Source organism: Carcharodon carcharias, chromosome 3 (assembly GCF_017639515.1).
Source record: "Carcharodon carcharias isolate sCarCar2 chromosome 3, sCarCar2.pri, whole genome shotgun sequence".
NCBI classification, from domain to species: Eukaryota; Metazoa; Chordata; class Chondrichthyes; order Lamniformes; family Lamnidae; genus Carcharodon; species Carcharodon carcharias.
The window spans coordinates 172,187,185-172,200,399 of NC_054469.1; the positions used below are offsets into that span (position 1 = coordinate 172,187,185).

Genomic DNA, 13,215 nt, shown 5'->3' on the forward strand with positions numbered 1-13,215 from the left:
CCGGACACTTTGTTAGGCGGCTGACGAAGTTGCGATACGACCTGTAAAAATTGTAATCCCTGCGACCTGTTTTAAAGAGATGTAAACACTGACCTCACACAGCCCGCCGTATGTTAACCTCCAGTCAGGACGATGTTAAATTTCCATCCGTGGATTATAATTAAGTAATATATTTTTTGTGCACAGGTCGTTGAGGAAATCGCAACTTGGACATTTTCGAAGGGAAACTATGAGAAAAGTAAGACTTTTAAATATAATTTCCCCTTCTGTTATAATGATTATAACAGAGGTTTCCTTTAAGGGGCGGGAAAAGTTCCTCTCCATAACCTCTCTCCCCGGCTGGTGGGGGGGGTGTTTTGGTTGGGGGAGGGGGATTGACAGCTGGGCGGTGCCCGAGTTTGCTCCTCTAGGTTGCTGAGTGGGGGACGCGCTCCGCTCAGCTCAGCTCGGGCTCCGGCCTCTCGGACGCTGACACTTTGGTCGGATCTTTCAATCTCAGTGCAGGATCTCTCTTGGTCTTAAAGAGAGTGGACGATTGAGGAGGATTTATTTCATAACCCATCGGGAACAAGAAGGAGTCGCCGAGCGCCTGTGGATTATAATTTGAGTTGTTTTTTTCCCTTCTCTTTCTGGAGTCAGGAAACCGTTCGCAGCAAGCTGAACGATTCCTGCCCTGCGCTGCTTGTTTTCTCTCTCTCCCCCACCCACCCCGGTCTGGAATTTGGGATGGTGTGGTGGGCTATGATGATATAGCATGAAGTCTGGAGGATGGGAGCGAATAATGGCAAACAGTGCGGCAGTGAGGGTGAGTTTTATGTAGTGAACTTCTACAGAGAGAAATTAAAAGTTTGCATTGAGAAGGACGTGACTCACCCAGTTATTTCTTCCTTGAAAGCTTGTCAGGACTCCAGACATCCAGTGTCGTGTATTCCTTTTAAAGTTACTACTTATTAAGTTGTTTTGAGTACGATATTGTTCATTCAGACGGCTTTTGGCTAACGCTATTTGTCTTTAAATGATTCCAAAAATGATTGAATGAAAAGTATGTGACTGAATTGGCGTCAAAATAACCAAGAGGACGGGAGACCAGATGAACATAAATGCTTGTTTGCTGGTTTTGAAGCCGGGAACTGCGATGAAGCGCCTCCCAGTTTTTGCACCCATGGCTTAAAGCACTGTTGATAGGGAGACGAGGATTGATAATTGCTGAGCTGATGTTTACCTGGATTTAATCAAATGTGCAGGTCCAATGTTAGTGTAATCCCTCACAATTTAACAATGAATTGAAATATGTTTATCTAAGTATTGTTAACTGAATAACTTAAAACAAACATTTTCCTGGGAGCAGTTAAACAGTGAAGTAAGTTATAGTTCCTGAGATTTAAAGGTCTGATTGAATGTCTCAGTTGAATTTCAGAACCTGGTTGCGTTTCTTAAATGTTTTGTGCGACCATTCGGTTTCTCGCAGTTCATTCTAATTCTGGATTTCGGTCTACTTGATATAATTGCTTCGTCTTTGTCAGATGAACATGTGCTTTTTAAAGATTTTGAGGTTCCAGTATGGCTTTGGGACACGTCATGTATAGAAAGACGGGCACCATGAAAGGGTTGGTCTTGAAATTTAGAGCTTACATTGCCCCAAAGTTGTCACCAAAATAATTTTGGTTGACTATTAAATAATAAATAAAGATTCCTACAGATTAAAAGAGATGGAGTAGTCACCGACCATCATTCACAATGGAGCTATTAATACTTTCACAAGAAAAGGCCTGTTTGGTTGAGTGGCACACATTGCAATGCTCTCTCCGCCCCTTAGGTTCCTAGATCCAAAACTAGAGGATAAAAAGTGGAAATCATAGCTGTGGGCACATAAACCTTCATGAAACTGACTTTGAAAATATTTTTGACGGAGGAACAAGGAAAACTGTTAGTTTCTGGAGGAAAAAGTATAATTTACCTATACTTTATAATAATTTAACATGTAACAAAATGAAGAAAAAGCAAAGTATGTGGCAAAAAGGGAAGCGATGTGAAGGAAGCAGAACTTTAACTTGTCAGATGTCAGGATTTCAAGTGTAGTTCAGCATAAATTAAAGTTAATGCAGGGGCAATCTTGCATGGCCTGCAAACTTCCATGCCTGAATTCCCAGTATGCACAACATGCAAAGCCCATGCTGGGAGCACAGATCTGTAATTTGATTTATCAAGCTTATCACTTGTAACACAAAAACTTCTTTCGACAAAGAAAGACTGCTATACTGTTACGTCACTTTCAATTTAGTGTTCACGTTCAGCCTTCAATTCCATTCCAGTTTCCATAATTCATGTTCAGATGCTGTGGTGTGCAGGAGTACAACGAGGAGAAAGAACTTGTATAAAAATGCCCGATACATTTCTTGGGTCATTTCAAAGGGCATATCCATCCACAAATGTTCAGAAATTTATGAAGGATTGGTTTCTCTGAAAAGGCGTCATCAGATTGTTTTTTTTCAATTCATTCATGTGATGTAGGCGTCACTGGCTAGGCCAGCGTTTATTGTCCATCCCTAATTGCCCCAGAGAAGGTAGTGGTGAGCTGCCTTTTTGAACCGCTGCAGTTCATGTGGTGTAGGTACACCCACAGTACTGTTAGGGAGGGAGTTCCAGGATTTTGGCTCAATGACTTTGAAGGAACGGTGATATATTTCCAAGTCAGGATGGTGAGTGGCTTGGAGAGGAACTTCCAGGTGGTGATGTTCCCATGTGTCTGCTGCCCTTGTCCTTCTGGATGGTAGAGGCTAGGGGCTTGGTGAGTCCCTGCAGTGCATCCTTCAGATGGTACACACTGCTGCCATTGTGTGTTGCTGGTGGAGGGGGTGAATATTTGTGGATGGGGTGCCAATCAAACAGTTGCTTTGTCCTGGATGCTGTCAAGCTTCTTGAGTGTTGTTGGAGCTGCACTCATCCAGGCAAGAGGAAAGTATTCACAACATCTCGGTTTTTTTTTGTTTTGGTGCAATTGTTTCACTTGTAACTAAATTTAACTATCAGTTTTAGCCAGAATGGAACAATATGATAATGTAATATTTCTCATCTTTTGGAGTTTGCAAGAGAGTCTATTAGGCATTCTATATTATCTCTGGTGCATGCTTTCATAAAAAGAGGGTCGTTTTGAGGCAGGTTATCCCATTCATGCATACATAATGATATAAGCTTCACATCATAGGTGGTACAGTTTGATTATGGAAACTGCATTTTTGCAATAAATGAAAGTTTGATATATCAGGTGAAAACCTGAATGTTCGTAAGGACTGTAGCAATATTGGAGTTGCTAGATGGTAAAAGACTGTGATCCATCTAATTTGCCTTCTACCATTCTGGTAGCCATATAATACAACAATAATTGAGTGTTGACTAATCATCGAATCATGATTTCCAGATTCTACACACACACTATCTAGCCAATATTCTCAGATGCCTTTCTGACAATATAGCTACCTAATGCATGAGTGTCATAGTTATCCACTGGATGGCAGTGACAAGACTTGAAACTTTTAATTTGGCTCTCAAGGGAGCTGCACAGAGGGATCTCTGTTCACTACCTGATTTATCTTGTGTTCTGCTGCCTCTCTCTACTCCGACATGTTGAAAGCCAATTTGTAAGATGAGACTTGCTTTCCTGCGCATGTGTAGAAGTTTAAAATATTTTACTGAAAAACATTTTTTCCCCTTAATGGGATATAAGGGTATGAGCCAAGGCAATCTTCTAAAACACTTAAATAACTGGAAATGGCAGTAAGCAAGTTGGTAATTGGTGTTATACAATGCAGAGTTCATGATGCAAACTGCTGAACTGGCTAAAGGCATTTATTTGATTAGAATGGGAGGCATCTATTTGACCTTAGATTACATGAATGCAGAAATATTTTGCAATGGAACTTATATTTGGGAGCACATTAATTGGAAAACTGCCATGGTCAGCTCTTCCTGAATATAACAATGATTTTCCTGGGCATCTTTGTCCCAGGGTTGGAGAAAAGCTGAAGTACATAGCACCACTCCTGGGTGTAGGCAGGAACAATTTCCTGTCCTGGCCATTACTATGGCTTGAGGGCACTCCTGGCATAAGCCCAGCCTCTGGCAGTAGCAAGCACTGGGGAAAAGGGCAGAACATTTAATGTCTGTGAGATCAGGGCCAACTACCCGTTGGTGGAGGTCAGCAACCAGGGAGACCCAAACATAAACATTCGCAGTTGGGTGGGCGTGGGTGGTGGTGGGAGGAGTGTTCACATGGTGGGCATCAAGTTTAAACCTGATCTGTGTTTGACCTGCCTGGGACCTCTGCAGACTTCAAATGGTTCTGGGAGCAAGTCATGATGCGGTGCTTTATTGTGTGGTCACTACAGTAGTGTGTTCAGCAAGTGTTCCTCCGGCAAAATGTGGTGGGAGGCTGAGAACGTCCTCTCCCACTTCATTAACAAGACCTAGGAATCCTGTGGCAACATCAGAAGGTCAGGAACTGGCAAATGTGGAAGTTAGATAATTACATGAGGGAGAATAGAAAAGAATGTTATGCTGTTGGGGTGGGAGAAGGCAAATGTGGAGTATAAAGACTAGTTGGGTTGAGTAGCCTGTTTTTGAGCAGTTTTGCCAGGGCTGTTTGATGTCACTCGGTCAAACGCTGCCTTGATATCAAGGGCAGTCACTCTCGCCTCACCTCGGGAGTTCAGTTCTCTTGTTCATGTTTGAACCAAGGCTGCAATGAGGTCAGAAGCTGAGTGACTTTGGCAGAAACCAAACTGAGTGTCAGCGAGCAGGTTATTGCTGTTTGATGGCCTCTTCCGTCACTTTACTGATGATGGAGAGTGGACTGATGAGGCAGTAATTGGCCGGGTTGCATTTGTTCTGTCTTTTGTTCACAGGACATAACTGAGAATTTTTCACATTGCTGGGTAGGTGCTTGTGTTGCAGCTGTATTGGAACAGCTTGGCTAGGTGCTTGGAAAGTCCTGGAGCACAAGCCTTCAGTACTATTGCCAGAATATTGTCAGGGCCCATAGTATTTTCCAATTGGTGTTCAACATGGAAGAGTAGAGACTCATCTGCTGGGGGCCAGGGGTTGGGAAGGGGAGTGTTGGGGGGGTGGAGGTTGCTGGTAATCAGCAGGAGATTTCCTTGCCCATGATGGACCTGATGCCATGAGACTTCAAGGGGCCAGAGCCGATGTTGAGGACTCCTAGGGCAACTCCCTCCCAACTGTATACCACTGTGCTGCCACCTCTATGGGGTCTGTCCTGCCAGTGGGACAGGACATACCCAGGGATAGTGATGCTGGTATCTGGGACATGATCTGTCAGATATGATTCCATGAGGATGACTATGTCAGACTGCTGCTTTTGACTCGTCTGTGAGGCAGCTCTCCCAATTTTGGCACTAGCCCCAGGTGTTAGTAAGGAAGACTTTGCAGGATTTACAGGGCTGGGTTTGCCATTGTTGTTTCTGGTGCCTAGGTCGATGTCAGATAGTCTGTCTGGTTTCATTCCTTTTGTATGTCTTTGTAGTGATTTGATGCATCTGAGTGGCTTGCTAAGCCATTTAAAAGGGCATTTAAGCCTCAACTGCAGTGAAGCCAGAAACCTGCTGCTGCAAGCAGGAAGCCACTGTGAGCCCATCGCCAGAAACTTCCAACCTCCATTTCTTCAGTGAACCAAAAGGGAATCCTTGGGCCTGCAATATTTTAAGCTTCCATCTTGAGAGACCCAAATATAACACTGAATTTTTGGATATTTTAAGACCTACCTGTATGCTACCCCTTTTTATCGTCACTTTTTTGCGTGTGAGTCTATGTACTATTGCAAATTTAGATGTTGGAAAATAAACCTTTATCCTTTTTGTCAAAACTTGCCAGTTCTCTATTCTAGAGAGTCACAGCAATCAAGTGGCTAAAACATTTTTCCTTTAAAACACATCTATCTGAGGTCAGTTGAGTGGTGGAAAAAAGTCGGGGACCATCTTACCACCTCTTCCCCATCCTTAACAGCTGGCACACAGTTCTGAGCCAGTTGTCTGTAAACACTGGGACAATTGACCGGGGTGGGGTGGGGGATTGGAAAATCGCTAATGTAACCCCCCTGTTTAAGAAGGGAGTGAGGCAAAAGATGGGAAATTACAGGCCGATTAGCCTGACCTCGGTCGTTGGTAAGATTTTAGAGTCCATTATTAAGGATGAGATTTCAGAATACTTGGAAGTGCATGATAAAATTGGGCAAAGTCAGCATGGTTTCATCAAGGGGAGCTCATGTCTGACAAATCTGTTAGAATTCTTTGAGGAGGCAACTAGGTTAGACAAAGGAGAGCCAATGGATGTTATCTACTTGGACTTCCAGAAGGCCTTTGACATGGTGCTGCACAGGAGGCTGCTCAGTAAGATAAGAGCCCATGGTGTTCAAGGCAAGGTACTAGCATAGATAGAAGATTGGCTGTCTGGCAGGAGGCAGAGAGTGGGGATAAGGGGGTCCTTCTCAGGATGGCAGCCGGTGACTAGTGGAGTTCCACAGGGGTCAGTGTTGGGACCACAACTTTTCACTTTATACATTAATAATCTAGATGAAGGAACTGAGAGCAACCTGGCTAAGTTTGCAGATGATACAAAGATAGGTGGAGGGACAGGTAGTATTGAGGAGGCGGAGAGGCTGCAGAAGGATTTGGACAGTTTAGGAGAATGAGCTTTTATGCTGTTCCTGACTTCCCTTGTCAGCCATGGTTGCCTTGTCCTCCCTTTAGCATGCTTCTTCTTCCTAGGGATGAATTTTTGCTGTGTCTCCCAAATTACTCCCAGAAGCTCTTGCCATTGTTGTTCCACTGTCTTTCCTGCTAGGCTCATCTCTCGGTCAATTCTGGCCAGCTCCTCCCTCATGCCTCTGTAGTTGCCCTTATTCAACTGTAATACCGTTACATCTGATTCCAGCTTTTTCCTCTCAAATTGCAGGGTAAATTCTATCAGGGTAAAATCTGGCCTGTGTATTGACACTTCCAGGTGTCTGCCACTCCTAATTGGACAACAAATTAACAGGAAAATGCACATAATCCCATGACTTTATGACAGTGTGGGGTTGGGATTCAGGAGTAAAATCCAGCCCATGGACCTTCAAAAGGTGTTTGACAGAGTACCACTTAATAAGCTTATTATCAAAATTAAGGAGAGATTGATAGCATAGATACAAAATTGACTATGGCATAGAAAGCAGCAATTTGTGATGAAAAGTCATTTTTCAGACTAAAGAGAAGTATAAATGGTGTTCCCCAGGGTTTTTGTTTTATTCTTTCACAGAATGTGTGTGTTCCTGGTTGGGCCAGCATTTATTGCCCATCCCGTATTGCCCTTGGTGTTGAGCCACCATCTTGAACCACTGCAGTCCATAGGGTGTAGTTACACCCACAGTGCTGTTTGGGAGGGAGCTCCAGGATTTTGACCCAATGACAGTGAAGGAACGACAATATAGTTCCAAGTCAGGATGGTGAGTGACTTGGAGGGAACTTGCAGGTTTTGGTATTTGCAAGAACTTGGTATTCCCAGGCAAACGCTTCCCTTGCTCCTTATTGGTAGTAGAGGTCATGGGTTTGGAAGGTATTATGAAAGGAGCCTTGGTGAGTGGTGACTGTGCATCTTGTAGATGGTACATACTGCTGCCACTGTGTGTTGATGGAGAGGGAGTAAATGTTGAAGGTGGTGGATCAACATGGTGGTGCCAATCAAGCAGGTTGCTTTGTCTTGAATGGTGTCGAGCTTCTTGAGTGTTGTTGGGGCTGCACTCATTCAGCCAAGTGGAGATTATTCCATCACACTCCTGACTTGAGCCTTGTAGATGCTGGCCAGGCTTTGGGACATCAGGAACTGAGTTACTCTCTGCAGAATTCCCAGCCTCTAACCTGTCTATGATAATCCCCAGGATGTTGATAGTGGGGGATTCAGTGATGGTAATGCCATTGAATGTCAAAGGGAAATGGTTGGATTCTCTCTTGTTGGAGATGGCCATTGCCTGGCATGTGTATGGTGCATGTATGTAACTTAGCCCAAGCCTTAATGTTGTCCAGGTCTTGCTGCATGTGGACATGGGCTGCTTCAGTACCTGAGGAGTTGTGAATGGTGCTGAACATTGTGCAATCATCAGCGAACATCCCCATTTCTGACCACCTGATGGAAGGAAGGTCATCGATGAAGCAACTGAAGATGGTTGAGCCTGGCACACTACCCTGAGGAACTCCTGCAGTGATGTCTAAGGACTGAGATGATTGACCTCCAACAACCACAACCATCTTCCTTTGTGCTAGATATGACTTCAGCCAATGGAGAGTTTTCTCCCTGATTCCCATTGACTCCAGTTTTGCTGTGGCTTCTTGATGCCACACTTAGTAAAATGCTGCCTTGATGCCAAGGACAGTCACTCGCACCTCACCTCTGGAGTTAAGCTCTTTTGTCGATGTTTGGACTAAGGCTGTATTGATGTCAGGAGCTGAGTAACCCCGATGGAATCCAAACTGAGTGTCAGTGAGCAGGTTGTTTGTGAGTAAGTGTCACTTGATGATAGTATTGTTGATGACACATTCGACCACTTTGCTGCTGATTGAGAGTAGAGTGATGAGGCGTTAATTGGCTGGGTTAGATTTGTCCTGCTTTGTGTACAGGATATACTTGGGCAATTTTCCACATTGCTGGGTAGATGCCAGTGTTGTAGCTGTACTGGAACAGCTTGGTTAGGGGAACAGCAAGTTCTGGAGCACAAGTCTTCAGTAGTATTGCTGGAATGTTGTCAGGGCCAATGGCCTATACAGTATGTAGATATCATGTGGCGTGAATCAAATTGGCTGAAGACTGGCGTCTATGATGTTCGGTACCTCAGGAGGAGGCCGAGATGGATCATCCACTCGGGTACTTCTGGCTGAAGATTGTAGCAAATGCTTCAGCCTCATCTTCTGCACTGATGTCCCCGGCTCCCCCATCATTGAAGATGGGGATATTTGTGGAGCCTGCTCCCCCCAGTGAGTTGTTTAATTGTCCACCACCATTCACGACTGGATGTAGCAGGACTGCAGAGCTTACATCTGATCCTGTTGTTGTGGGATCGCTTATCTCTGTCTATTGCATGCTGCTTCCACTGTTTGGCATGCAAGTAGTCCTGTGTTGCTGTGTTGGGACCAGTGCTATTTTTGATATGAATGAATTGAACCTGGCAATACAGATGTAATGACTGGATGTACGGACAGGTTTCTACTAGAAACAGATAACTTTATTACAGAGAGCTTTTCACATGCTACATGCTTGAGCCAGGTCCTCGACAAGAAAGCCCCCCGCCCCCCCCCCCCGGAATTCCTGCACTTAGGGCTCATTGGTTAGAGCCTCCAAGGATAATTGCATGGCCCCTGGTAAGCAATTATTACATTTCCTCCACCTTTAGTTTATTTACAGTTTCTATTTACAGAGAACATTTGAATATCCCACAACATATGCCTGTACGCAACTCAGGTGATTAAAGATTGAGTCTCTGAGGTGGTTTCCGTATTCAGTTAGATTGGCAAAGCTCTACCGCTTGTGGTTCTTCCACTGAATCAACGTGATCAGGAACTGCAACTTCAGATATATTATTAGAAAGTGGCAGTTCAGAGTTTATCAACTCTACAGAGACATCAGGCATATCTATTCCAGGTTGATCTGTCACCTCAGGGATTAATAGTTTGATGTTAATCAGAGGTGGAATAGCTGGTTGTTGGAATCTCTCTCTATTCCTAAGATGATCCACATGTTTTCCAACAATTTGGTCTTCCACTGCTACCTGGAAGGACAAGGGACCAGTTTCTCAGGCAATTGTGCCAGGAACTCAAAAAGGTCAACTTGCAAAATTCTGCATGAAAACTATATCTCTTATAGTAAATCTTCAAGCTTTGCTATGAATATTGTGACTCAATTTTTGATTCCTCTGATTCTTCTGATACCTTCCCCTCTAAGTTTGGAAACACCAGACTTAACCTTGTACGTAGGTGGCATTTCATCAATAAATCAGATGGCATTAAACCCGTAGTTGAATGGGGCATCATAAGATAATTGAGCAGGAGATGGGAAAGTCGAGTTTCGAGAGTACCTTCTGATAACCTCTTTATTCCAGATTTGAAAGTTTGCACAGCTCTCTCAGCTAAACCATTTGATCTTTTTCCAATCTCACTCTTCAGGCGAAAACCTTGCTGGGGTGGCCAGTTTTCTTGGGCAGCAGCACAGCCTGGCTGTTGGGCAGGATCCCACCCTGGGCTATGGTGAACTCCTTCCAACAGCTTGTTGAGCTCCTCATCATTGCGGATGGCGAGCTGCAGGTGGTGGGGGATGATGCGGGTCTTCTTGACCCAGGCTGCATTGCTGGCCAGCTCGAGGATCTTGGCTGTCAGGTACTCGAGGACGGCGGCCAAGTAAACGGGGGCTCTGGCCCCGACACGCTCGGCATAGTGACCCTTGTGCAGGTGGATACGGCTGATGGGGAACTGGAGACCGGATCTGGAGGTGCGAGCCTTGGCTTGCCCTTTGCCTCCTGTTTTACTGCGACCAGACATTCTGTTCTTTCCCCTGCTGAAAGCCTTCACCAATGTTGGATCTAAGTCATTTCATGAGGGATGGTATGGGGCTGTTTTAATATGTCTGATTCCATTTAAATTCATGAATTTCTGAAAATCTGTACTGGTAAAGACTGTACTATTATCAGAAACAATAACTTCCGGTAGGCCGTGTATACTAAAACATTGACACAGTTTTTCAATGGTTGCACTTGATGTCGGTGATCTGACTTCACACACATCCACAAGTTTGGAATGTGCATCTATGATCGATTAAAACATGGTACCAAAGAATGGTCCTACATATTCAATATGTAGTCTAACCCAGGGTTGACCAGACTACTCCCTCGGATACAGTGGAGGCAAAACAGGCAACTTCTGTGGTTGCACACGGTGGAGACAATACTTCATCATGCTTTCAACATCACTGTCATTGTCTGGCCACCAGACATGGCTTTGTGCATTTTCATCTTCAAAATGCCTGAATGTGCACTATGAAGCTCTGTCAAGAGTGGCTCCCTTCCTTGTGAAGGGATGACAACTCTTGATCCCCACAACAAGATTCCATCTTGACAACTTAACTCTGTTTTTCGGGCATGGATTGGTCCCATATTTTCAGACACTGGTATATTTGACTACCCTTGCAATACAAGATCTCTGACTTTCAACAAAATTGGAACTCTGTTCGTCCAATTCCTATTTTGCTTTGCACACACAGGCAAAGAATCCAAGAAATTCAGTACAAGCACAACTTCTTGTGGCACTGGAGCATGTACCTTGCTATCTGGTAATGAGAGACGACTGAGTGCGTCTGCATTTGCAGTATGCAAGCCATAAAGGTATGCTCATACGCAGATAATCTCAAAACCTAACATTGAATTCTTGCTGACACTATTGGCAGAATGGCTTTATCCTCACTGAATTAATGGTTTATGGTTCAACACAATAATGAAATGTTGCCCATGCAGGTACTAGTTGAATTTCTTCACTCTGAATATCACTGTTTAAAGCTTCCTTTTTTAGTTGGGAATAACCCTTCTTGGCTACGGAGAGGGTTCTGAAGACATAGGCAATTGGCCTTTCTGATCCGTCTTCCATTCTGTGTGATAGCACGGCTCCCACACCATAAGAGAGGCATCACATGTTATTACCAATTCTTTCGATGGGTCATAGTTTGCCAATAAACATGATGAATGTAATAGCTTCTTAACTTTCACAAAGGCTTCTTCTTGTTGTGAATTCCACAACCAACTATGATTCTTTTTTAAACAAGGGCAGTGGTGCTAGTACGGTTGATAAGTTTGGCAAGAGGCAGCTATAATAATTGATCGTGCCCAGGAAAGACTTGAGTTCAGTTACACTGGACGGAGAGGGAGCATCTTTGATTTCCCTAGCTTTCTCCTCTACCGGATGTAAACCTATGGCACCCACCCTGTGACTCAGATAAGTAACTTCTGGTGCTTGGAAAGTACATTTCTCTTTCTTTTTAATCATACACCAGCTTCCAAGAATCATCTTAGCACCTCTTTTAAGTTGGTCAAGTATTTGATTTCAGTTGACCCTGTGGTCAGAACATCATCTAGGTATACTACCACTTGGGGAAGTAGTACTCGGCGGGGGCTAGGGGGTGGGGAAAGACTCTCTCTATTGTCCTTTGGAAGATTGCACATACAGGCAATACTCCAAAGGGTAGGCGAGTATATCCTTGTGCATGTTGATGGTTCTGCATCTTCTAGACATGCCATCTGTTCAGCTCTAACTGTTGGCATTCATGGCTCATGTCCAGTTTTGTATAGGATTTGCCTCCAGCTAGCTTTGCATATAAATTGTCTATCCTCGGGACAGGATATTTATCTAATTTGGCTGCCTTGTTCACGGTCAATTTATAGTCCCCACAAATGCCCTTAGTTTGGCCAGGTTTCACCACTGGGACTATGGGCACTGCTCATTCCAGAAATTGGACTGGCTGGATGATGCCGAGCTTTTCTAACTAGCACAGTTCTGCCACCACCTTCTCTTTTCAGGCACAAGGCACAGGTCTGGCATTAGAGAAACGGGGTGTCACCTGAGAATCGACATAAAAAGGCTTGCAAGCAAACATCTAACTTTCCCAATTCATCACGAAACACAATCATATTTTCTTAGCAGTTCAGGAACTCCTCCTGTTCCCAAATGAAATACTGCAGACCAGTTGAGCTTGATTTTTTTTGTAATCAGTCTCGGCCCAAAAGTCCTTCTGGGTCCTTCACCTGTCACCATGATCGCTGGAAGCTGGGCTGTCTGCTGCCGTGAGGACACAGGTACTGTGGCGATACCCTTTCCCTGTGTGGATTTTGCAGTGTGTGTCTTCGGTTGAGTCATTGTTTTTGCCCCAGATTTAGTGGCTGGGTGCCTTCATTTAGGTATTTAAATATGTGCTCTCCCATCACTATGGTTGAGGCTCCAGTATCTACCTCCATTATTAGAGGCTTCCCAATAACTTGGATTGTGATAGTAATAGGTTCCGTTTTTACTGCTGTGACATTATATAGGGAATAGATGTCGGTATCAGCAGCTTCAAGTTCATGTGTGTGTGGTGGTGTTGTGTGTGTGGTGTTGTTGTGTGTGTGTTTTTGTCTTAACTGGATTACAGGCAGCTGCA

At 44.2% G+C, this 13,215-nt stretch overlaps 1 protein-coding gene across 1 annotated transcript in view; it reads left to right on the forward strand.

Annotated features, from left to right (window-relative positions):
- Positions 1-394: 394 nt before the first annotated feature.
- fbxl7 (F-box and leucine-rich repeat protein 7) overlaps positions 395-13,215 on the forward strand; it is a 391,183-nt gene continuing 378,362 nt past the window's right edge. The window contains exon 1 of the mRNA XM_041183227.1: positions 395-805. Within this exon, the coding sequence (XP_041039161.1) occupies positions 769-805 (37 nt within the window). The 5' untranslated portion in view covers positions 395-768. The remainder of the gene's footprint in view (positions 806-13,215) is intronic.